The sequence below is a fragment of the Tachypleus tridentatus genome, chromosome 3, assembly GCF_004210375.1.
Source record: "Tachypleus tridentatus isolate NWPU-2018 chromosome 3, ASM421037v1, whole genome shotgun sequence".
NCBI lineage: Eukaryota > Metazoa > Arthropoda > Merostomata > Xiphosura > Limulidae > Tachypleus > Tachypleus tridentatus.
Window position 1 is genome coordinate 103,633,842 of NC_134827.1, and position 25,060 is coordinate 103,658,901.

The 25,060-nt window shown below is 37.9% G+C and overlaps 1 protein-coding gene and 1 long non-coding RNA gene across 5 annotated transcripts in view; one reads left to right on the top strand and one right to left on the bottom strand.

The window, feature by feature from the left end:
- The first annotated feature begins 6,428 nt into the window (after window positions 1-6,428).
- On the top strand, window positions 6,429-11,160 carry LOC143247647 (uncharacterized). The gene is made up of 2 exons (XR_013026633.1): window positions 6,429-7,050; window positions 10,563-11,160. It is a non-coding gene; the product is annotated as an uncharacterized LOC143247647 (long non-coding RNA).
- Window positions 11,161-15,579: 4,419 nt separating this feature from the next.
- The window catches only part of LOC143247646 (uncharacterized), a 35,529-nt gene continuing 26,048 nt past the window's right edge, over window positions 15,580-25,060 (bottom strand). For all 4 annotated transcript variants that reach the window (XM_076496014.1, XM_076496017.1, XM_076496018.1 and 1 more), the window contains one exon: window positions 15,580-16,783. In XM_076496014.1, coding sequence (XP_076352129.1) covers window positions 15,984-16,783 — 800 coding nt within the window. In that variant the 3' untranslated portion in view covers window positions 15,580-15,983. The remainder of the gene's footprint in view (window positions 16,784-25,060) is intronic.

The following is a 25,060-nucleotide window of genomic DNA, read 5'->3' on the forward strand; positions in this document are numbered from 1 at the left end:
CAGAATTGTAATTGTTACTTCTGACAAAGCGCACACACAGCTGAAAACCTGACAGCCTCAAGTCTTCTACATGAAGCCCTTACTCATTTCTTTGTAGGATGCACCAATCACAAGGGCCAATTTGAGCCAGTGTAACTGACTAAAAAACTACAATGTTTTTATAACCAATCCCCTTATGACTTCTCATACTCAAAATATATGCATTAATTATTAGTCATATTGTAAATATTAATATGCAGACGACAATACAAGTTGCTCTTACTGGTCTTATCATGATCACAGCAACCCTTGTTTCAACACAAAGATCTTAAATATTTTATAGAATAACCACAACAAAACAAAAACGCCAGGAATATAATCCTTACTTCAACCTAATTAGGAAATATAAAAATACAGTTTCAGTGTGTAATATCATCTGTCCGTATCCTTTTAATATATTCGTTAAAAAAAAACAATTACACTTTTAAAGCAAACACATAACATAGCCCATTTCAAATTATTACAAGAGGACAGATGTCTTTACTTCTAATCGATTTTTTCCCCCATATGCAAATATTTTACAAGTCATATAAGTTATAAAAAGAAACATTTTGTAACTCTCCCCTACCATTCATTCATTAGATTCTGTTCGTTCTCTTTGTGTATATCGGACGTGCTTTACGACTGGTCACACAGGTGAACAGAGGTTTGATTTATTCAGTTCGGACTCTCACTGGCCAAATTGATGTTACATAATTAGGAATGAATTTCAAAATGAAATGTTTTCCCCTCTTAACCAATTAATGCCCAGTGTCCCATATATGGGAGTTGCAACGTCATGTGTTGCCACAACGTCGTAATTGGTCACATTTTTCTATTAAGTTGTCTAAAGTTATGAAAACGTGGACACGATTGTCATCACCTGACGCCGAGCAAGTAAGACGTGTGTTTTCTCTCTCTGCTCTGCCAGCATGACATTCTCGTTACCCGGACCTGCCGTGCCAATCACGCCTTCTGTCCCGCTGGTAGTCGTTGACGGTCTACCACCCCACCTTTCGCCTCTACAAATAGTTACGTTTATCGCCCAAGCTAAGCCTGGTGCTTTTTGTCAGACAAAAAACCCGACAAACCTTTTCTCTGCTTTCCTGAGAGGAATACACCCAAGCGAAATCAAAAACGCCATCGAAAGCCAAAGTCTGAGATACACGCCGTGCATCGTATCTTCTCAAAATCCACCAGACAACCTACCAACTTCATGAAAGTAGTAACCACCACCAAACATCTTGCCGATGCCATTCTACGTGATGGTTGCTATTATCATATTTTCATTTTAGTGCTGAACGCCCCCGACGTCGCCCAACCAATCCAAGAATACCCAAACAACCAGAGTATGTTTTGTAACCTGTGGCATCAACTTATCTGCCTTTTGACCGCTAAGCTAAACCGTACTGAGCCTGAGAAGACAAACAACAAATCTTGCCAGACCACACCTCTCATTCCAAGTTCCACTACCTCTATCCAGACACAAACCATGCGACCTGCAACTAAAGACGCTTCAGTTCAAACAGAATCCAAGTCTACAAACACTAAGACGTCACAAACTCAGATTATGGGAAGATACAAGTCCGTCCAGACCACTGTAGAACAGCCGGTCGACAGAGTCACACCGGACGCCGAGTAAGTGAGACGTGTGTGTTCTCTCCTTTTGATTTCCCAGTATGTCGTTCTTATTACACGGACCTGCAAGGCCACTCACGCCTTCTGTCCCGCGGTCTACCACCCCACCTTTCGCCTCTACAAGTAGCTACGTTTATCGCCCAAGCTAAGCCCGGCGCTTCCATAGACCCCTCTAGAACACGGTTCATTCGCCGAGGAGGTATTCTCCTTCAACCATCAACTCCTGCCGACCTTTCATACTTCTGTGAACCGTGGAACACTGTAATTAACATCAGATGTTCTCCGACAAAAAGCCCAACGAGCCTTTTCACTGTTTTCTTGAGAGGTATACACCCTTCGATACATCTGTCCGAGATCAAAAACGCCATCGAAAACCAAAGACTGAATTATACGCCGTGCATAGGGCTTGCACCCGGTTAAAAATAACCGATTAATAATCGGTTAAGACTTGTTACTGCTTAACCGTTAATCGATCTCGATAATCGCAAATAATCGGCTAAGCTAGTTGTACGAGCGATAATGGCAGATCGAGTCGCTCGATGGTAAAAGAAAAATTTTATTGCCCTACGTTACGTGCATAATTATATATTTCTTTTTCGAAGTATTTTCAGGCATTTTATGTGGCATTTTAGTTTACATTGGGAGCATTTGGTGTGCAATATACCAATTATATCATAAAATATTATTGATAGGGGAAAACTACGCTGTTGCTACGTCGTGATTAATTATTCTATTATTTACGTCATAATTACTTCTTTCATAATTATTTCTTTTATAGTATTATGGCATTATATTATTAAATATACTCAAGGAATGTTCTAAATTGATAAAAATGGTTGTCACCTTCTGAAAGCATTGTAAAAATGACTTTGAAGTGGGGTTCCAAAGGGGATTATTTTCACTAAAAGTCAAAAATGTGTGAATCAGATGACGTAGATATATTCTTGCGCAAGTAATTCGGCTCGGGTTTAATCAATAGCTTCTATGATATTGCGCATTGTCACCAAATTTTGAACAGACGGAACTAAATAAATAGCGTTTACCACTGAACTATATTTTTTTACCACAAAAATGGGGAAAGGTTCTGAAAAAAAGGAAATCGAAAGTTTGGGAACACTTCGATAAAAATACTGCTGGTGCTAAATGTAAAATATGTACTAAAGAGTTGAAATCTATTGGTGGGTCAACTTCTTTGTTTTACCATCTACTGTGTGATGCATGGTTTGACCCTAACACTGAGGGCACTGTTCAACGACCATTGGATGCTTTCATCAAGAAACCTGACATTGATGAAGAGATTGCGAGGTTAGCTAGTCTGGATGGGCTGAGCTTTAAACAGATTGCATCTAGTCACTTTATACAAGAAAGCCTCAAGAAATATGATAAACCTGTACCAACCAATGTTTCAGGCGTGAAAAAAATAGTAGTAAATTATGCTTTACAGAAAAAGCAAGAATTACGCAGTTATTTTCAAGCCCAGGTTGAGTCTGGTGCTAGATATTCCTTGACCCTTGATGAATATACGTCAATTCAAAACAGACGCTACATCAATATCAATGTTCATAGTGATGAAAAGCACTGGTCTCTAGGATTAACAAAAATCTGTGGATCTTTAACAAGTGCTAGAACAATAGAAATTGTGTCCAGGAAACTTGAAGATTTTGGTCTCAGCCTCAACCATCATATTGTGGGATGTACAACAGATGGGGCTTCAGTCATGGTCAAATTTGGAAATGATATTAGCCCCTTTCACCAGCAATGTGTCGCACACACTATACACTTGGCAGTTTGTGATGTATTATATGCAAAAAGGAAGGAGGTCAAGGAACATTAGGGTGAGAAAGAAGATGAGAATTTAGAAGCTGCAAGTGACAATGAAACAGAGATAATGAAGATGGTGAAAGCTGTTTTACTTTTGATCAAATAAAGGATATTGATGATTCAGATGGCAAAATTCACGAAAATTTTCAACAAGTGATTGACAAAGTCAGAAAAATATGCAAACTCTTTAGAAAGTCACCAATAAAAAAACGAAAAATTGCAGGACTTCATTAAAGGTGAATTTGGAAAAGAACTGAAATTGTCTCTTGATTGTAAAACAAGATGGGACAGTATTTTGATAATGATAGAAAGATTTGTGAAGGTTAAAGCTTGCGTACCCAAAGCTCTGAGAATTATTGGGTCAGTTGAAACTATCACTGATAATGAGTGGAAAACATTAGACAACCTTGTTGATGCTCTGAAACCTGTCCAAATCGTGCTGAAAAATCTTTGCTCTGAAGCAAACAACTTGCTAAAAGCTGAAAATTCAGTTCATTTTTTATTGTCTAAACTCAAAAGCCAAGAAAATCTCGTAGCTGAACAATTGTATAAGCATCGTTTAGACAGATACACTGCCAGGCGACAAAGGGATGCTGTTTCACTTCTTTGTTACCTTCACAACCCTGGGTTAATAAGTCAATCAGGATATGACTTCGTTTATTGCACAAAAGGAAATATAAAAAAAAAAATTGGAGAGCATACATTGGAAAGATTGCATAACATGCAGGAGAAAAAGGCAGAGGATAAAGACCAGTCAGTTGAGCCTGAAAATGAAGCTAAAAATGAAGAGGACTCAGCTGTCTCACTTTATAAGGAGTAAATAGAGGCTATGAACACTTTCGACAAGGGACTGGAGGGAGTTGATTCAAAAAAGATAACTATGAAAGATGAGTTGAAATCATATAAAGCAACTGGGACAAGAAGTGAGAATGTCCTTAAGTTATACCATGACATGAAAAGTATACAAGCGTTCAGGCAGAAAGAAGTTTTTCTGCAGCAGGTCTTTTTTATTACGAAGATAAGATCAAGTCTCTCCGATGAAACTGTCAATGCTTTGTGTTTCCTGAAGGATCTGTTCAAGAATAAATATTGATTTATTGAGTACTGACATGAATCGACACTAAATAGTTTAAGTTTTATAACAAGTTCATTTTTAAAAAACAACAAAATTTATTAAATTTAAAACTTGCCAATATGTTGTAAATCTGTAATCCTGTTAATAGTTGGATTTGGAAGTTAGAACTCTTCTTTTGTTCGTTTACTACATGGGTATTTTTTTGCATCTTTGTAATTTTTGGTTGGTGATATACAGTAAATTTTAATAAAATTCTTATGTTGTAGCTTTGAAATATTTATAACACGTGCCCATTTTTGACTTAAAAATAGTCATGAGCCATTGTTATGTCCACAATAACAGCTGATGCAGTGAAAGTCAGAAAAAAGTAACCCAGAAAAATTACACCAAGATATACTATAACTGCACTGATTGTTAATGACTTTTTAGATTGTCGACATCCTGAGCTTTACTTTGATACATTATACTTTTCTGTGGGGCATATCTTTCCAGAGTTATGATGCAAAACGTGATCCATTACAAGAATCGTAGCGGCCGTTTATAAATAATATTGAGAGGTAACGATTAATCGATTATGAAAATTTTTTCCGATTATTAATCGATTATGACTTTACCGATTATGCGCAAGCCCTACCTTTCACACTTCTGTGAACCGTGGAACACTGTAATTAACATCAGATGCTCTTCGACAAACAGCCCAACGAGCCTTTTCACTGTTTTCTTGAGAAGTATACACCCTTCGATACATCCGTCCGAGATCAAAAACGCCATCGAAAGCCAAAGTCTGAAATACACGCCGTGCATCGTATATTCTCAAAATCTACCAGACAACCCACTAGCTTCATGAAAATAGTAACCACCACCAACCATGATGCCGATACAATTCTACATAATGGTTGTTACTACCATATTTTTCATTTTAGTGCCGAACGCCCCCGACGTCGCCCAACTAATCCGAGATCACCCAAACAAGCTGAATATGTTTCGCAACCCATAACATCAACTTGTACACCTGCCGACCGATCTGAATCAAACCACTCTGAGCCTGACAAGACTAATAACATCGTGCCAGACCACACCACATTCCAAGTTCCACCACCTCGACCCAGATACAAACCACGCGACCGACAACTGTAGATGCCTCGGTTCAAACCGAATCCAAGTCCACAAACACCAAGTCGTCACAATCTCAAATTAAGGGAAGACCAGACCAGTGTAGAACAGCCAAGCCTAGAAACACCACCTGAAATTTCACCTGAGAGAAGGTTACTAGCACATCAACGTATAGATATGGCTCGAGCAAATATAAGGCGCATACTTATCACAGAACGTGCTAACCCGACAGTGTCACCTTAAACCAAGCTTTGCCACTCATTGGGTTTTGTTTTCCCCATGGTTATTAACCCAGACTTTCTTTCCTCACAGTTATTCTCGGGCACGATCTGGGTAGATCATTCGGCGCCCAGGTCGTGAAAGTGGGTTTTCTCGGGGTACTCCCATTCCCCCCACACCTAATTCTTAGGAATTGAATCTATAGATCCCTGCTTGGGCACTTTGATCCATCGATCCATGCCCAGCCTTGAATTGGCCCGTTTGTGTATTGTTCATGTTTTACCCGGCCTGCTTCTCGTCTCTTTATAGAGGGGGTTTTGCTTTGCCTTCGTTTTGTTGTCTGCCACGCTAACCAGACAAGCATTTACACCAGTGGTTTTCAACCCGAGATCCGCGGATCCCTGGGGATCCGCGAAGTTCGCCCAGGGGATCCGCAAGACCGACAGATGTACAATGTGCAATTAATGTAGTATCAATGTGTATCAATATGTAGTATCACATCAATATAGGTACAGTAGTACACTGTATCAATGTAATTAGTGCATCTTGTCGAGATAACTCGTCGTTCACATCTGAAACCAGCAACCTTCGCTAACGTTAGGGAAAAACTGCGCGCGCACATTTGCAGTCGAGCAGTCCAGTTATGACGACGACCTACGTCATTTAATTGAAACATTTAATGTAGCCAATACTATCCGGCGTGACGCTCTGCTTGTTTACTTCTTGTGTATCAGCTTTATTGTATATTTGAATTTACCTCGAGCTCGCTTAACTAGGAGAGGTACAACAGGGAAGGAAGGAACGAATGAGAGCGCGAGGTGGCAGATTACCAAATAAGGTCATCAGTGTTAATCGAAGGTCGGGACTCAGACGTGCGCACGTGACGTCTATGCGAGCGTGGGAAAGGCAGGCAGGAGGCTACTGCAACACTGCTGAAGAGAAAACTATAGATGAATGAAGAAATGCGTGCGTATCGGCTTGTATGAGTTCGATGACGAAGCATTGCCGAAAGAACGGTGTAGAATAGGCGTCATTCAAGGTTACAGAACTGTATGCGTTATCCATCATGCAGCGCCAGGCGCTACTGATGTATAGCCTAGCGTAGTTTAATTTAAACCATAAAACATTGTCTCAGATTACTCGTCATCAGCTAGACAACGTGAAGTGTGAGTACCTATTCATTTTTTTTATTTTTTATTGAATGCTTGTAAATGGATTTGAAGAAAGAAAACGTTATAAAAATCGATAAAAATCAGAAGACTCGACTATATGATTCAGATTATTTAGCTTTTGGATTTATTGCTAGCGACGATCGGAACTGCCCATCACCATTATGTTTAGTTTGTGGTGAGAATTTATCAAACAGTTCAATGCTGCCATCTGTTGAAGCGTCATCTGATATCAAAACATCCTAATTTGGCTGATAAAACCAAAGAATACTTTCAAAGACTGAAAGAATCTACTTCAAAACAAGCTCGTATATTTGAACATCAGCAAAAAAGCGAACCAAGCAAGCTTTCCTGTGGCAGAGATCGTAGCCAAGCAGATGAAGCCACATACAATCGCTGAATCGTTAATATTACCAGCATGTGTTACCATTGCGAAGATTTTTTTTGGAGATGCTGCTGCTGAAGAAATTAAGAACATCCCTCTGTCTGACAACACAATAGGCAGGCGGATTACGGACATGTCAGTTGATATCGAAAAAGGGGTTATGTTAAAATTGAAAGCTGCTGATTTTTTTGCTATTCAAGTGGATGAAAGCACAGATTTAAGTGGAAAATCACAGTTACTTGCTTTTATTAGATTTATTGAAAATGATGGAATTGTCGAAGACTTTTTATGTTGCAGAGAACTACCAGAAACAACGAAAGGACAAGATATATATGATGCACTTACCTCGTACTTGAATCACTGGGACTTGACATGGGAAAAGTGTGTTGGAATATGCACAGATGGTTGTCCTTCAATGATTGCAAGTGTAAAAGGTTTTGTCACATTGGTAAAGCAATCTCAGCCAAATATTTTCATAACACATTGCTTTTTCATCGTGAAGCTCTAGTTGCCAAAGCTATTGGCCCAGAGCTAAAAGAGGTACTTGATATGGTGGTCAAGATGGTCAACTACTTAAAGTCAAGGCCAGTGAAATGCGGCAGTTCACTAAACTTTGCGAAAGCATGGATGCTGAACATGTCACGCTTCTATTTCATACAGAAGTCCGATGGCTCTCTGGAGGACGAGTGCTATCTCGATTTTATGAACTTAGAGAAGAACTAATGATTTTCTTTACAAGCAACAATATTGAATATGTGAAATTTCTGAGTGACGAAAGTTGGTGTTTAAAATTGGCCTACCTATCTGACATCTTCCAGCACCTGAATAATTTGAATATGAGTATGCAAGGGAAAAAGGAGAACATTCTAACTTCGGTAGATAAAATCAATGCGTTCAAAAGGAAATTGATTATTTGGAAAAAGCATGCTTCGCGAGGCAATTGTGAAATGTTTCCCATTTTAGTTCAAAGAACAAATTTAATTGACATTTTGCCATTGATAATTAACCATCTGGAATCTTTAATTAAAGGATTGATAAATATTTCCTTCAATATCGCTTGAAGAGTATGATTGATTAGAAATCCATTTGTTGAATCTTTGAACGTGGATTTCAGTTTGACCGACGAGGAAGAGTTGGCAGGTATTTCAAATGACCGGACACTTAGAATGAAGCACACTGAACTTGATCTGGACTCATTTTGGATTTTAACTGCAAAAGAATATCCATCAATCTCGAATAAGGCTCTGCGCATTCTCCTGCAGTTTTCTACGTCATACCTGTGTGAAATAGGATTTTCCACCATGACGAACATTAAAAGTAAGAAAAGAAATAAATTACTAGCACTTGAAGAAGAGATGCGTGTATGTCTTTCTAAAACCAGGCCAAACTATCCAGTTCTGTTCAAAAATCACCAAGGACAAATTTCACATTAATTTGTAATTCTCTTGAATAAACAAATTTAGATGGTACTGTATTGTGTTTTGTGTATATAAACCGTTTTTATTTCATTGAAAAAATCTTATATATATATATATATTCATGTACAAGGGGATCCGCAAGAAAAAATGAGCTCCTCGGGGGATCCGCGCCTGCAAAAAGGTTGAAAAGCACTGTTCTGGACAATAGAACGTGTAAAGTAGATGTGAATGTGGCCCACTCAGGGTCCTTTTCACCTGAGGCAGGAGTCCCACAGGGAGGGGTAGTTAGCCCTATATTATTTATCATAATGTGAGTAATATGCCTCTGTCGGACCTAAATTTAGGTTTTGCATCACAATTTGCTGACGGTGTATCGGTCTGGAAAAGTGCCTCCACTACTTCAATAGCAGCAACAAACCTCCAACCAGTCCTGAATAATATAGAAAACTACTGCCAGAAATATAGAATAAAAGTCACTATTCTGAAAACCCAAGTAATATTATTAAGACTAAATAAACTGAAAAAAGATCCACCAAAGTTGTACATGAATGGATAACTTTTACTGACTGCTACTTCTGCTAAATTTCTTGGTTTAACTTATGATACAAAATTAACGTGGATACAGCATACAAAAAATATCCTGATACGAATCTGGAAAAGAGCAAATTATGCAAGAAGTCTTTCAGGTAAAAATCAAGGAACACCTGATAATATAACAAAAATCTACAAAACATACATTAGACCTATAATAGAGTAAGCATCTCCTGCCTGGATAAACATAACACAAAAACAATTACAGAAACTACAAAAAAATACAAAATTCAGTTTTAACTTCGGGCTATAAAGTACCACGTCCACTTCATCTACATTCATACACAAGTATGTAAACATAGAAACAATATCAGTAAGACTCTTCTATAATGCACTAAACTATTTTAATAAGAATTGCCATAAAAGTGATTATGTGATCTGGACAGATACTACGTACATGATGAACATAGGCCTATGTACCTCTCTCCTATAAATATATATTTAAGAAATATCAAACAAGCTAGACACTTACTTAAACCTACTTTTATATTATTGTACCCTATTTTTATTTTATTCTATTTTACTTTATTTTATTATTATTACTACTAGTAGTAGTAGTAGTAGTATTTTATCTATGGAAGAAAGAAAGAAACAAAAATAATAAATATATATAAAATAAAAAAAGGAAAAAATTCTTGTCGAGAGAAACGGGCTTGAGTACAGTGTCATACTCTGGCCCAAAGTTATACTAATTAACCAACACCTAACTATAGACGCCATCAACGTTCGGGATGGAGGAAGAGGTCTAATGCACCTGACCTTCTGGGTATTTAAACATCACTACCCAAATACCAACACAGAGGAAGCGATCGAACCGAACCAACGACTGATTTGGAATCTGGCGTGGCGCTCGGTGGTTCCATAATTCAAATATCCAGGCACGGTAGGGGAGTGTTCCGCCCATAATGTTACTGTAAGAGGTCTACAGTCATATCTCAAAAGGATAAAATGTCACTGGTCATTTCTGGTTCCATTCTGAAATGTAATGTTCGTCTATTTATAGGTTAATGTATGCGAAAATCTTTAAATTATACCATTTGAATATTTATAATATAAACAATAATTAAGTTCCAACATGACCAGTTATTAATTTTATATTTCTATTTTTCTTACAGATACTCAATAAAATAAAACGAGCACAACAGAGAAAATTAAGTGGGTCAGAAGGAAGAAAACAAAGGAAGACCCAAGATGAAGGATGTGCGAAGTCATTCTAAATTCCAACAGCATTTTTGAAAAGAGATGATTATGAATCAAAATCAGTAGAAGATATAACGAGGCACACATCACATGACTCTACAAAAAGACTTGAACAAGAAGACCTAGAAGAGAAGTACAGCAGTGAAACTAATTCAAAACAGCCATATTTAGATAAAATGGAATACCAAGGTTCATCAAATTCTGAAGAGTTGGATGATGATTTACCTGATCCAGTTAAACAAGACAACCCAACTATTTCTTTTATGTTAACTTTCCAGGTTACTATATCCAAATTAATGCTTTAAGTTTTTGCAATGTTATATTTGACTATTATTTTAGTATAAAATAATTCTGTATTAATTTTTTATACGCATTCTTGTTTCTGATTCTGTCCTTCTCTGTTATTCAATTATATCTTCAAAATACCATTGTTGTCTCAATTATTTCACTTTTTTTCATCTCCTTCATACCCTAAAAAGATGCCACAAAATGCAGGATGTCATGTTCTAAAACTCATAAATTTCCGGAAAGCATTGCGGACCCCCTTATGGCTAACATTTTGTCACGAGGGGGTGCGAAAACTTTATCCCCGGGCACTAACTGTGCAGACTGCGCGTCGAGCGTGCTTTACAACTTAACACACAAACGAACAAAGGCTTATTGGTTTATTTCCTTCAGCCCTTTCGAGGGCTACCGGCGTTGACATCCACATCTCACGCCTGATTCCCTAATGAGTCCGAAGAAGCGATCCCGTCATGCTTCTAAATCGTCTGTTATGTACACCGCCCAATCATGTCTCCGAACTATTTTGTGCTTTACAACAGGTGCCCACTAAAGCTATTCTGGAGATCACCTCAGACACATCTGCCTTACAGCAATCTCTACCCTCGTCAGACTCCGAGGGAGAGCAATCACCTATCGACACTCATTCATCTGGTGTCAACAATCCAATGCCTGTAAGGTCACCCACCATCACGAGGTCACCTTCCCACAGTAAACCATCAACTCCCAAGCATAGTGGAAAGGGGGAAGCCCGTGTTTCTGCAGTGTATCAACATCGTCTGCGACGCTGGATGACTTAAAAGCAGCGACAATCATGTCTATTCAGTCTATTTGAAGCTAGCAACTGATAGCAGTGTTTAGAAACAAAATAAGGATCCAAAACTGTATTGATGTAAACAGGGATCACTTTCAACATTGTTTATAATTGTCATTCATATTTACCTCCTGTATTCTATATTGAAACATGTCTGTTAATAAATACACAAGTGCACAGTGACTTTCCAAATACCCTGTATTTACTAAATGTATAAATAACAGAACTACAAGTGTTCTGAATCAGCTCAAACTTCTGCAGTACCCGAAGAGAAATACTTTTTAATGTTAATATGCTCCGGGATATAATTCAAATATCCAATAGCAAAGGCACCCCTACTTGCATGATCTCATTAGATCAGGAGAAAGCCTTTGATAAAATAGACCATAAATTTTTGTTCTATGTATTAAAGAAATATAACTGAAAAATAAAAAAGGTGACAGCTAAAATAAATATAAACGGACACTTGACAGACAAGTTAGAAATTGAGACAGGAGTAAGACAGGGATGTCCCCTTTCTCCAACTTTACATGTTCTAATAATCAAAACTTTTCTCAGTAGCGTTAATTCAGACCCGAAATAACAGGAGTCCACATTCCACACAATTGGGGCATTCAGCAAAGTGCCTTGCACATGCTGATGACGTTACCCTGACATTAACTACAGAAAAGCAATAGAACAAAGCACGCTGTCACTAGTGCAAGTGGAGCAAAAATATATAAAGAAAATCCAAAGAATTCTGGCTGGGTAGACGGAGAATCAGAAATGACTTCCCATCTAATATCAGCTGGACAACAAGCCCCATCAAAATTTTAGAATATGGCTGGGTCCGTGACGACCCAATAGCCCATAACTGGAAACTCAAAGTTACAGAAATAGAGGAAGAAATAGAAACCTGAGAGAGAATGAGCTGTCCGATCAAGCTAAAACACAAGCCTTAAAACAAGTTATATATCTAAGTGTCATATATCTAGGCAGAACACTTCCGCCTCCAGAAACGGAAATCAAGAAAATAAAAAGAATAATATAATTATAATAATAGGATAATGTACAGTTTTATATGGAACTCCAAAAGAGAACACCTGTCACGTGAAATGGTCAATCTTCCAACCAATGAAGGAGTCCTAGGTCTACCCAAGTTAGACAACTACCTGACAGCAGTTACGATCCAGAACACGTGTAAAATTATGGGGTCTGAACACAACTGTGCTCTTTTCTATAACTACACAGTTGGTTTCAACGCCACATTTTACATAAATAAGACCAGACCTCAAGCACTACGAGCAGAAACTCCAGCAGCCAACCTATAAAAGATAACAAAAACAAAAAAGATGACAAAGAAAAACCCAGCAATTGAACTACATAAAATGTTAATGGAAAAGATATACGAAAATCTAACAGATAAAATCCAAGCCAAAATAGTAAACCAATATCCACATATAAACTGGAAGACAATATGGTCCACAAGTAACAGGAAAATCGAAATCAAAAGAAGAGACCTAAATTATAAAATAGCACATGATATAGTTAGTACAAAAGATTAAACAAGCAGATAGTTATGAAGACAAACAAATGTCTGTATTGCCAGTCTATAGAAACAACAAAGCATATGCTAAAGTATATTGGCGGAAGATATCTGATATTTTCCATACGGGCTTGATAAGTTACGGTATAGACTTCTTTAATACTCCACTACCAGTGAAAACCAATCAGAAATTCTCCTTCTTTATGTTGAGTGAATTTAAATACCAGATATGGTTCGCAAGGTGCAAAGCAGTGTATGAAAATGTAAAGGAAAGTGTTCCGGTGGTGATGAAAAGAATCAGAGTAAACACGAGGATTAGGCTAAACATCGATTGACGGAAGTGGAATTCAACAAGAGATGGGCGGAAGAGTCGAAAATCATGGAAACGAAAGGTGGATTCGTAGACCTGAGATTTTAAAATTCACTATGTCAAGGCAAGCATCACACGCTGAATTCAAGTGAACGACAGAGAAGGGAACCACGGTGGGCCAGCCAACACTGGAGGTGTAAACCTGATCAGCAAGTGTTTGTGTACTCACATGTATAGGTGTTTGGACAAATGGCTCATGGACCATAAAAACAGTGACTTTGACTACACATGTGAAGTTGTGTATCATGTTCCCCAAATGTGTTCAACAAGAAATCAACATACACCCTTGTGCAAATTAATTGAAACAAACGGTCATTTTACAATATTTTCAGCATGACGGTTGGTTCAGACTCGCCGATATCCTTTAATAGGCATTTTTTCACACAGATGGCGTCATTAGCTGTGTTTTGCAGTACGGTCAATCTATTTTTGGGATATATGATGGAATTTTGAGGAATATTACGTAATTCAAAATTGCGTTAGAAGGGCAAGGAGACCAGTCAAAAAACAACTTCTCACCAACTCAATGAAGAAAAAACGGTATCAATACAAAAACTGGATGAAAAACAATGGAGGAAGGTGTTATTCAGTGATGAGACTCATTTCTCCATATACGGTCAAAGAAGTCTGCATGTTTGCAGATCTCCAGGTGAGGAACTTCGAGAATCTCACATCAATCAGTTCGTAAAACATCCCTTGAAGATGTTTTGGGGCTTTTTCTACTACTATGGCGTCGAAGGCTTACATATCATAGAAGGTATGATGCGAGGACCATAGTACATCAAATTTTTGCAGAGAAGAGTCGTTCTAAAATTGAAAAAGATTTCCAGATGGATCTGGCATTTTACTGCAAGATCTGGCTCCGTGCCACACATCGAAACTTGTGAAGAATTTTATGACTACAACGTGAATAAAGGTGCTGGACTGGCCTGGAAACTTTCCTGACTTAAATCCTATTGAAAATCTTTGAGCGATTTGTAAAGAAAGACTTCGGGGAAGAGACTGTACTACAAAAGATAAGCTAATTGAGGCCACAATTAAGGTGTGGTACAGCGATCAAAAATTAGTAAAGATTGTAGTCAACTTCGTGGACTCGATGCCAAAGCAGATTAATGATCTTCGAAAAATAAAGGCAGTCTTATCATGTATTAATTTGAGAGTAATTTTTGAATTCTTAGATATAAAATGCAAAAAATGGAAAAAATCGTAATTTTGCGTCTTCTTTCAATTAATTTGCACAAGGGAGTATGACAAACTCAAGAGGCTACTTCGACAAAGGAATCCGACAGTAACAGAGAAAAAGGAACCTAAGGTAAGTAGGGTAAGTATCTTCTATAACTTACTTTGTGTTGACTGGAGTTTTATGGAGTAAAATATAACTTATCACAGTTCGTTTCTTCTCCACCAGTGAACTTGATTACGCCACTTAGTAACCCAGCAAAATGTGAACACTAAAAATAAAATACTTTCTCTAAAAATTACAAGCTGAGTGGGCTTGATATTATATTAGAAGTTTTACATCTGAAAGAAGCAATGTTTTTATATCAGTTACACCCACTTTTCTGTACCTAAAGAAATTCTACAATCATCAAAGAAATCTAATGAAGGTCTCGGTTGAAACATTGAGGATGTATTGAAGCAACACAAGAGGGAAGGCAACAGCATCCACCATAAACAGTGGGATTTGACTGGCACTCTTATAACACACCCATGACCAAAAGCATGACTGTGTTGTAACAAGACATGAACCACAAACCTTGCTAACTACCAGGTTACAGTCTTTAAGCACAGAGAGACAATAAAACTAATATTTATGGCAAAAATCACACAATACCAATTTTGATGTTTAACATTAAGCTAAATACAGAATAGAAACTTAATTTTTTTTGGGGCAGTTACAATTTCAAAAAGAAATATGATTTGATGATTTGATTTAAAACATTTTTCAAAAACACATTCATGTTCAACAAGTCTTGATACAAAATAAAACAAAACAAACCATAACCTGAGCACTTCTGAAAGGTGGACCTTTTCTTCACCAGGAGCAAACTGTAAATGAATAAATATCATGCAATTTCTCCTGCAAAATATATATTTTTCATATTATTATATCCATCCATGTAAGAGCATGAACAGTTCAACAAACAAAAAGTCTGGTATTGGTTCAAAAGGTGCATTTTCAGTTTAAAATTATACTAACAGAAGTATTAATGCATTATAAATGCATTTTCCAACAAGAAGAACCTTTCTGTTTAACTCTTGTAACTAATTTAAAGAGGTGACTATTTCTCAGCTGTGCAAACCAAACCGTTTTCGAACCAATCTAGAGTTTTGTGTAATAAGTTTTAGAGCAGTTCTGAGCTCATCGAAGACTTTCTAAGCAATTTTGAAAATTTTGAACTATGTTTTACTGGGTTGAATGATGGATACACTTGAATTGTCTTAGTTCCACTAGTCTTTTTGGTAGCTTTTTCACAACCGTCATTATTCTTGACATCTCTTGGAACGTCTGAAGAGTAGTAAAGTAGCTTCGTAAACCAGTTGGGATTTTTTTGTACGTAGTCGCTCATTTCATTAATAGCGTCGTTAAGAGAACGTCCAAGCGAAGAAGACAGGAGATCGTGGCCTGGCATACGCGGGTACACTTGAAGTAAAGGCACCAATATCTTTGGACGTTCCCCATGCAAGTGGCATATCAATTTATTAAATTCTTCCACCATTTTGTATGTTTTACCAGCTGCATTCAATTGTAAAATTTTTGGAATATGGTGGTAACCCGAATATTTGAAGTACACTTTAATAAATCTATTACTGCTCATTTTTTTGGGTATTTCATTGACAATCAGGTTTAGCGCGGGAGTGAAACGGTTCATTTGGGTCTGCATCTCTTGCATCTTTGGCACATTTTGTCTCTCAGCCTTGTGGAACACACCTTCAGATAGAATGATGATAATGTAATCAACTTCTGTAACTGATTTTAACAGCCAGTTGTTTGGGTCTTCGTTCTTAGTGCTCCTCTCATCCAATAAAACTTCAACGTTACACTTACTCTGCAGGTAGTCAGCAAATGTTTCAACCACCTGGAAGTGCTTTTTACAGTCATATGAATATACTAGCAACACTCTTGGAACATTGATACTGGTCCCTGCAGGAAGAAACAGATATTGTTAAAGCTTTTATAAATGTTGAAACCAACATGTTCTGATTTTAGTCAAGATTTATAACAAATTGCCTTCCACCATGAAGTTTGCTATGATAATCACTGTCACTGTGAGGTGCTTCGTGACAAGCTACTGTCACTGTGAGGTGCTTCGTGACAAGCTACTGTCACTGTAAGGTGCTTCGTGACAAGCTACTGTCACTGTAAGGTGCTTCGTGACAAGCTACTGTCACTGTGAGGTGCTTCAGTGACAAGCTACTGTCACTGTAAGGTGCTTAAGTGACAAGCTACTGTCACTGTAAGGTGCTTAAGTGACAAGCTACTGTCACTGTAAGGTGCCGTGACAAGCTACTGTAAGTGTAAGGTGCTGCCGTGACAAGCTACTGTCACTGTGAGGTGCTTCGTGACAAGCTACTGTCACTGTAAGGTGCTTCGTGACAAGCTACTGTAAGTGTAAGGTGCTTCGTGACAAGCTACTGTAAGTGTAAGGTGCTTCGTGACAAGCTACTGTCACTGTGAGGTGCTTCGTGACAAGCTACTGTCACTGTAAGGTGCTTCGTGACAAGCTACTGTCACTGTAAGGTGCTTCGTGACAAGCTACTGTCACTGTGAGGTGCTTCGTGACAAGCTACTGTCACTGTGAGGTGCTTAAGTGACAAGCTACTGTCACTGTAAGGTGTTTCGCGTGACAAGCTACTGTCACTGTAAGGTGCTTCAGTGACAAGCCACTGTCACTGTAAGGTGCTTCGTGACAAGCTACTGTCACTGTAAGGTTAGCTTGTGACAAGCTACTGTAAGGTGTAAGGTGCTCTGTGACAAAGCTACTGTCACTGTAAGGTGCCATTGACAAGCTACTGTCACTGTAAAGCTTAGCCCGTGACAAGCTACTGTAAGTGTAAGGTGCTTCGTGACAAGCTACTGTCACTGTAAGGTGCTTCGTGACAAGCTACTGTAAGTGTAAAGTGTTTCCTCACAAGCTACTGGAAGTGTAGTGTTTCCTCACAAGCTACTGTAAGTGTAAAGTGTCTCCTCACAAGCTACTGTAAGTGTAAAGTGTTTCCTCACAAGCTACTGGAAGTGTAGTGTTTCCTCACAAGCTACTGTAAGTGTAAAGTGTCTCCTCACAAGCTACTGTAAGTGTAAAGTGTCTCCTCACAAGCTACTGTAAGTGTAAAGTGTCTCCTCACAAGCTACTGGAAGTGTAAAGTGTTTCCTCACAAGCTACTGTTAAGTGTAAAGTGTTTCCTCACAAGCTACTGTAAGTGTAAGGTGCTTCGTGACAAGCTACTGTAAGTGTAAAGTGTCTCCTCACAAGCTACTGTAAGTGTAAAGTGTTTCCCTCACAAGCTACTGAAGTGTAGTGTTTCCTCACAAGCTACTGTAGAGTGTAAAGTGTCTCCTCACAAGCTACTGTAAGTGTAAGGTGCTTCGTGACAAGCTACTGTAAGTGTAAAGTGTCTCCTCACAAGCTACTGGAAGTGTAAGGTGCTTCGTGACAAGCTACTGTAAGTGTAAAGTGTTTCCTCACAAGCTACTGTTAAGTGTAAAGTGTTTCCTCACAAGCTACTGTAAGTGTAGTGTTTCCTCACAAGCTACTGTAAGTGTAAAGTGTTTCCTCACAAGCTACTGTAAGTGTAAAGTGTCTCCTCACAAGCTACTGTAAGTGTAAAGTGTTTCCTCACAAGCTACTGTAAGTGTAAAGTGTTTCCTCACAAGCTACTGGAAGTGTAAAGTGTTTCCTCACAAGCTACTGGAAGTGTAAAGTGTTTCCTCACAAGCTACTGTAAGTGTAAAGTGTTTCCTCACAAGCTACTGTTAAGTGTAAAGTGTTTCCTCACAAGCTACTGTAAGTGTAGTGTTTCCTCACAAGCTACTGGAAGTGTAAAGTGTTTCCTCACAAGCTACTGTAAGTGTAAAATGTTTCCTCACAAGCTACTGTAAGTGTAAAGTGTTTCCTCACAAGCTACTGTAAGTGTAAAGTGTCTCCTCACGAGCTACTGTAAGTGTAAAGTGTCTCCTCACGAGCTACTGTAAGTGTAAAATGTTTCCTCACAAGCTACTGTAAGTGTAAAGTTTTACATCACGAGCTACTGTAAGTGTAAAGTGTTTCCTCACGAGCTACTGTCACTGTAAGGTGCTTCGTGACAAGCTACTGTAAGTGTAAAGTGTTTCCTCACAAGCTACTGGAAGTGTAGTGTTTCCTCACAAGCTACTGTAAGTGTAAAGTGTCTCCTCACAAGCTACTGTAAGTGTAAAGTGTTTCCTCACAAGCTACTGGAAGTGTAGTGTTTCCTCACAAGCTACTGTAAGTGTAAAGTGTCTCCTCACAAGCTACTGTAAGTGTAAAGTGTTTCCTCACGAGCTACTGTAAGTGTAAAGTGTTTCCTCACGAGCTACTGTAAGTGTAAAGTGTTTCCTCACGAGCTACTGTAAGTGTAAAGTGTTTCCTCACGAGCTACTATAAGTGTAAAGTGTCTCCTCACAAGCTACTGTAAGTGTAAAGTGTCTCCTCACAAGCTACTGGAAGTGTAAAGTGTCTCCTCACAAGCTACTGGAAGTGTAAAGTGTCTCCTCACAAGCTACTGGAAGTGTAGTGTTTCCTCACAAGCTACTGTAAGTGTAAAGTGTTTCCTCACAAGCTACTGTCACTGTAAGGTATTTTAGAATACAATCCAATATTATTATTAAACAGATTGCTTAAAACATTTAAAAATACTTTGAGCTTTATTCACCTATCCCTTTGCCGGTAGAGACATCACTAGTTACTTGACATTTCAAGATCTTTGCTGGTAGAGATATCACTAGATGTTTGACATTTCAAGATCTCTGCTGCTAGAGACATCACTAGATACTTTACAGATTCAAGATTCAGATTAAAAGACATGGGAATTTATGACATTTCAGCATGATAGTGATTGTAATTTTCTGTTTTCAGTTTCCAAGACCAACTGGGAATTCAGGGCAAGGACTCCATGTGCCAGCATCTAGTAATGCCTCTGCATACTAGTAAACTGTACCCCCGTAAAATATGTATGCATGCATGGTTTACGTTATTACTTTATAAATAACTTAGTTTTTGTTTTGTTTTTTCACATAAATCATATTTTTCTCCATCAAATACTTTTTGAAATTTCTCAGTATCAAATACACTACTGTGTGTGTGTAAAACAGTCACTACAAATAAGTTTGATTTCTTATAATAGGACATTTCCTTCAAGTAATGTAACCTCTGTGTGTGGCTGAGTGTTCAAAGGAATATTTCAGCACTATGAGAACAGGTCATTGAAACGCCTTGTTTTATGTATACTTATGTATGACTACGCAAGCTATTTTTCTTTTAAAGTGACAACAAATGGTTTGGGATTTCTTTTTTGAAATTAGTTGTCATAAGTTGCAAAAGTGGGCAACTACTCTGATTAGCCCGTTAAGGGTAAGAACTACTTTTTTCACAAATTGTTGTGTTTTGCTTTAAATATGATATATAAATATGAAAACAAAAATATCTACATTTACTTTTTCTAACAATCTGTCAGTCAGGAAACAAAAAATAGAGCACCAAGCAGTGACACCAAGTCAGTTACACAAATATAAAAAAAATTAAAACATGACAAGGATAATGAAATTACAGAAAAAAAAATCTCAACTTCACAATATTTCTATTTATGACAATGCAATGTGAATGTTACCTATGAACTGTGAAACAATTTACTCATAAGCTTCTGATTTGTTACATAAGCCTGTGTACTAGAATTGGGACATTGACCCTTATTGGGTTAATCAGTTAGCAACAATCATGTAATCTATGTCGCACAGCATAATTTTTCATCAAAATTATTGTTAATAGCAAGAAATGAATTAAAATCAAAAGGTAATATTTTCTTACTTTTAAAATGTATTTTCAGTAGCTTTAATTTCCACCCACCCAAAGCTGTCTTTGGCCCTGATCTTCACTCTAAGAATTACTAAATTTTCTTCACTAACAGTGAACCAGTCCTTTTAAAACCCATCAGTTTCATGCCATTTTAGAACATGTGATTGGTCCCCACCAATCACGTTGCACCATTTGTACTAGCACAACTATCTCCCTCTACTACCCTCGAACAATTCTCACTTTTGAGAGAACTGGCAGGTACAAACCACCATATCATTGGGATAAAAGGGTGGGAAGTGGGCGAGAGGAAGTGAGTAGCTATTGGAAAGATTCAGTGTAAGAAAATGTTAACTTCCAAAATGGTCTTACCTACTCTACTCTCACCACATTGTAAAGATGGAAGAACCAATGAAAACACATAAGTATCTGATCATGCAGAAAGTAAAGCAACTGAAAGAACAGGTGTACAAGAATATGATAAGAAAGCACACTTTTAGGGCAGAGCATTACTTCTAGAACAGATATACTCTTCTCCTAGTAATTATTGCAGTAACACAAAGAGGGCAAAACTGAACTGACCGGCACCATAACACCTGGTGTCCCTGAACTGCTTGTTCCACCACTGCATACAAGAATGAAACAGTAACGAACTGCTACGTAACTGTAACTTGAAGCAATATAGCAGAGACAAACGTGCAAGGTCCAGTGTGTAAGCAACACAGCAGACCCGTATAAATATGTGCCAAGGTAGTGCATCTTGGGTTCCATCAGAGTAAGGCAAATGCAGTCCTTTCTGGTAAAATATCCAGTGGAAGTGTCTGGTATGAGACATTGTGATCAATAAATGCAGTCATTATGGGCAAAAAGAACATCCAAGGGAAGTGCCTTGGACATGCAACATTTTGGCCAAGGGTTGTCTAATATGTCAAGAGAAAGCACCTCAGAAAATGTTAGATTATATAAAGTGTGGTCCATCCAAGCAATAAACATCCAGTGGAAACATTTTGCATAACACACAAAATATTAATAAATATGGTCTGACTGGCAACACCCAGGAAAAGGTGCCTTGGATGGGCAAAAAACATCCAGAGAACCTTGACAGATTATGCCAAATGTAATTCATCTGGGCAAAAACATCCATAGGAAGCACCTTAGAACCTGAATACCATCTTGTTGTATAAACATTGTTTATTACAGCAATGAGTATAATGACAGTAGCCCTCTTCTCACAAAGTGGTTACATAGAATCTATAAATTTCAATTGTGTTTGTTGTACAAAACCCACTCAAGAGGTAACCTCCTTGGCCCAGCACTCCAGCAACTGAAAGTGGTAAGAACTCTTGTGCTCTGATAGAAGGGGTAAAAATACATATTGCAGAATTGAAAGGAATGAAACAGTGGAACCAGTGCAATGATTGTGTTTGTGACTCTATTAGGAAAACAGATAGAGCCCAATTGCAGAGATGGAAAGAAATCCATATCAGATGTACTCATGAAGTTCATGAGTGACAGCCTTTTATATATGAAACAATGGAAACAAAATTAAATATATATATATATATATACACACACACATGCACGCACGCACGCATACCACTGGACAAGTCTTACAGAAATGCCCCAGTTTGACAGTGATCATTAGGGAAGTAAATATATTTAGTGCCAATACAATATTAAGCAAACGTGACCATACAATAACTGACACCAGGTGGGATCCTTAAACATGATGTACTTCAACTAAATTACATAAAAATGTCAACTTACCAAACTAAAAGAAGAAACAGGTGTAGGATTACCACAGGATGAAGAAGATACCTGACCAGAGAAGACAGTAAGGCTATGTAGATATTGTACAATGAATATATTAGAAGCTGTCCACATATTAGCCTGAACAATTTCCTCCAAAGGTTGGAACAATCGAGCAGCTAAGTCAAAGTTAGATAACGAAATTGGTACAAAGAAACTTCCACAGAGATGCCAGAATATGCCAGTCGTACGAGGTCATGAACCCAACTAGTGAGAATAGTAAGCACCAGATCACAGGAAACAGGGATTATGAAACAAAATGACATGAGCAAGAACCATGAAAAAAGGTAGCATGAACCATATAATATTGCAGAAAATGAAATGGACAAAGAAAAACATTTGTATCCAGGTAATAAATGTAAAGAAATAGAAAAGACAAATAACCTTCCTGGGCAACAGATGTCTTGGGAAGGAAGACTCAGTTTGATGAAGAATAATCTACACGGAATGGTAAAGCATGTGGGAAATATTAATGGTATAAACATCAGAACAAGTGCAAGCCACAAGGAAGAGGAAATAAGTCTTGAAGGAAAGATAGCCCAATGGGCTCAAAGGGAATGCTGGACCAAGCATAAAGGACTACATTGAGATCCCAGTTTGAGTAGAATAAAGAGATGTGACAAACAGATCAGAGAAAAGAAATGGAAGGCAAGGAATATAACCAGAAAAAAATATGCTTTTTGGAAATATGAGACAGGAAAGATGTTTCACAGGGCAGTCCTCTAACCAACGATAGTTAGCACAGACAAAACATGATAAAACAACCAACTAAAGAATTGGAACAAAAGGATGGGATGAGCAAGTTCCATTGGTAAAGAAACATCCACTAAAGGGAACAAACATGAGCTCAACCCAAGGAAATGAGAGCTACAAAGGAAACCCACTTCCCAAAAAGAGAGCAAACCCCTTATGCAGTGAGAAAAGGAGAAGATAGGGTCACTGAAACTGTCCCTTCCATATCCTTAAGTAAAAGTAGAGAAGGCTGTGATTGAAGATGGGAATTGAAGAAAAATTCCCATTGGAATATCACATTAAGTGGAGGTTAACAATGAACCTCTTCAACTGGATCAGAAAATATTAACCAATGAGCTTCCTCAAGAAGTAAGCAGGTATGACTGACTAACTAGACATAGGAAGAGGCAAGCAGGAGCCTGTCATCTAAGAAAAGAAGTGTCCTATGACCCAACAAGTGAAAATGACAAGCAAAAGAGTGCATCACTTGAAAAAAATACACGGATCTAAATGATCAAACAGCAGTGCCTAGAACTGCAAGACATGAATCCCAAGGATGAATAAGACAATGAGACATTGGAGCAGTTGTAATACGAAGACAGACACCCATCACAGTGAGTTGGGCATCCAGAGTCCAGGAGAAAAAAATATACTAGAAGTGAAAGGTAAAAATTCCATGGAAAAGCAAGATTGGCCCAGAAAAAGAGTTCAACAAGGACAAGTTCCCAATCTTTCATCTTTCAAGGGATAACAATTACATGGGAGTAAAATCCTGGTTGAGTGGGTACCACCAAATCAACAGCACCTTTGCATGGTAAGTCTCGAACAGACTAGAAGAGATGAATAGAAGAGGCATGATACCAAGAAGAAGGAAAGGAGATCTGGGAAGGAACTTGGAGGGAGGGAATAGCAGGAACTTTTAGATAGAAACTAGGGACCTGTTACAAAGTGTAGCTGAAAAGACTCGTAAACTAAACATAATTAAAGAAATTAAACTGCTCATTAATAATGAACTGACAAACCTAGAAATTTGTAGTGTGCAGAGCACATAAAAACGTGCAAAACAATGACATTCAACCTAAAACATTAAACAATATCTAGAGTTCAAACCACCAAAGGAACTTAGAAGATAAAAGACATATCAGACTTGTAGTAATACCACCAAAGTAACTGATAAGACATACGAAACAAAAGTATAACCTACCCTAAAAACCTAAGAATTAAAACGCATCAAGTTAACAATAACCTTACAAACTATGCAACATAAACTATGAAATAAAGTAGAAAAATGAGTCAAGTTACACACAAAAGTGACCAAAGTTACAATTACCAAAATAGTAACTATTATACAAAACCCATAAATGTAGTGAAATTTAAATAAAAGTAAAGTAATAATCAAACACTAAACACAAATTTAAATTAAAGTAGATAAGATGGTAAAAGAATTATAAAAATCTAACTTACAACGTACTGAGCAGAGAAGACATGAAAGGCCTAAGGAAATTGAATCAGTCCACCCAAGCTCACACAAACTTGCTAAACATGAGTGTAGCTACTAGGAGTGAGGGAACATGAGTATAGCTACTAGGAGTGAGGGAACATGAGTATAGCTACTAGGAATGAAGGCAGCATGTCCACAAACTTACCTGAAAAAAATATCTAACTCGGGAGGTTACAATGTGGTAACAGATGGATAATCTAGTGCAAAGAAACTTCTACTGCACTATCCATCATCGCACACACAAAACATTGTTATGTGAAAAGAATAAATGATTATCCAAACATGAGACATGAACTAAAGCACGTACTTCCCTAACAGACACTGTTGTTCCCCCGAGACCTGTACACTAGTG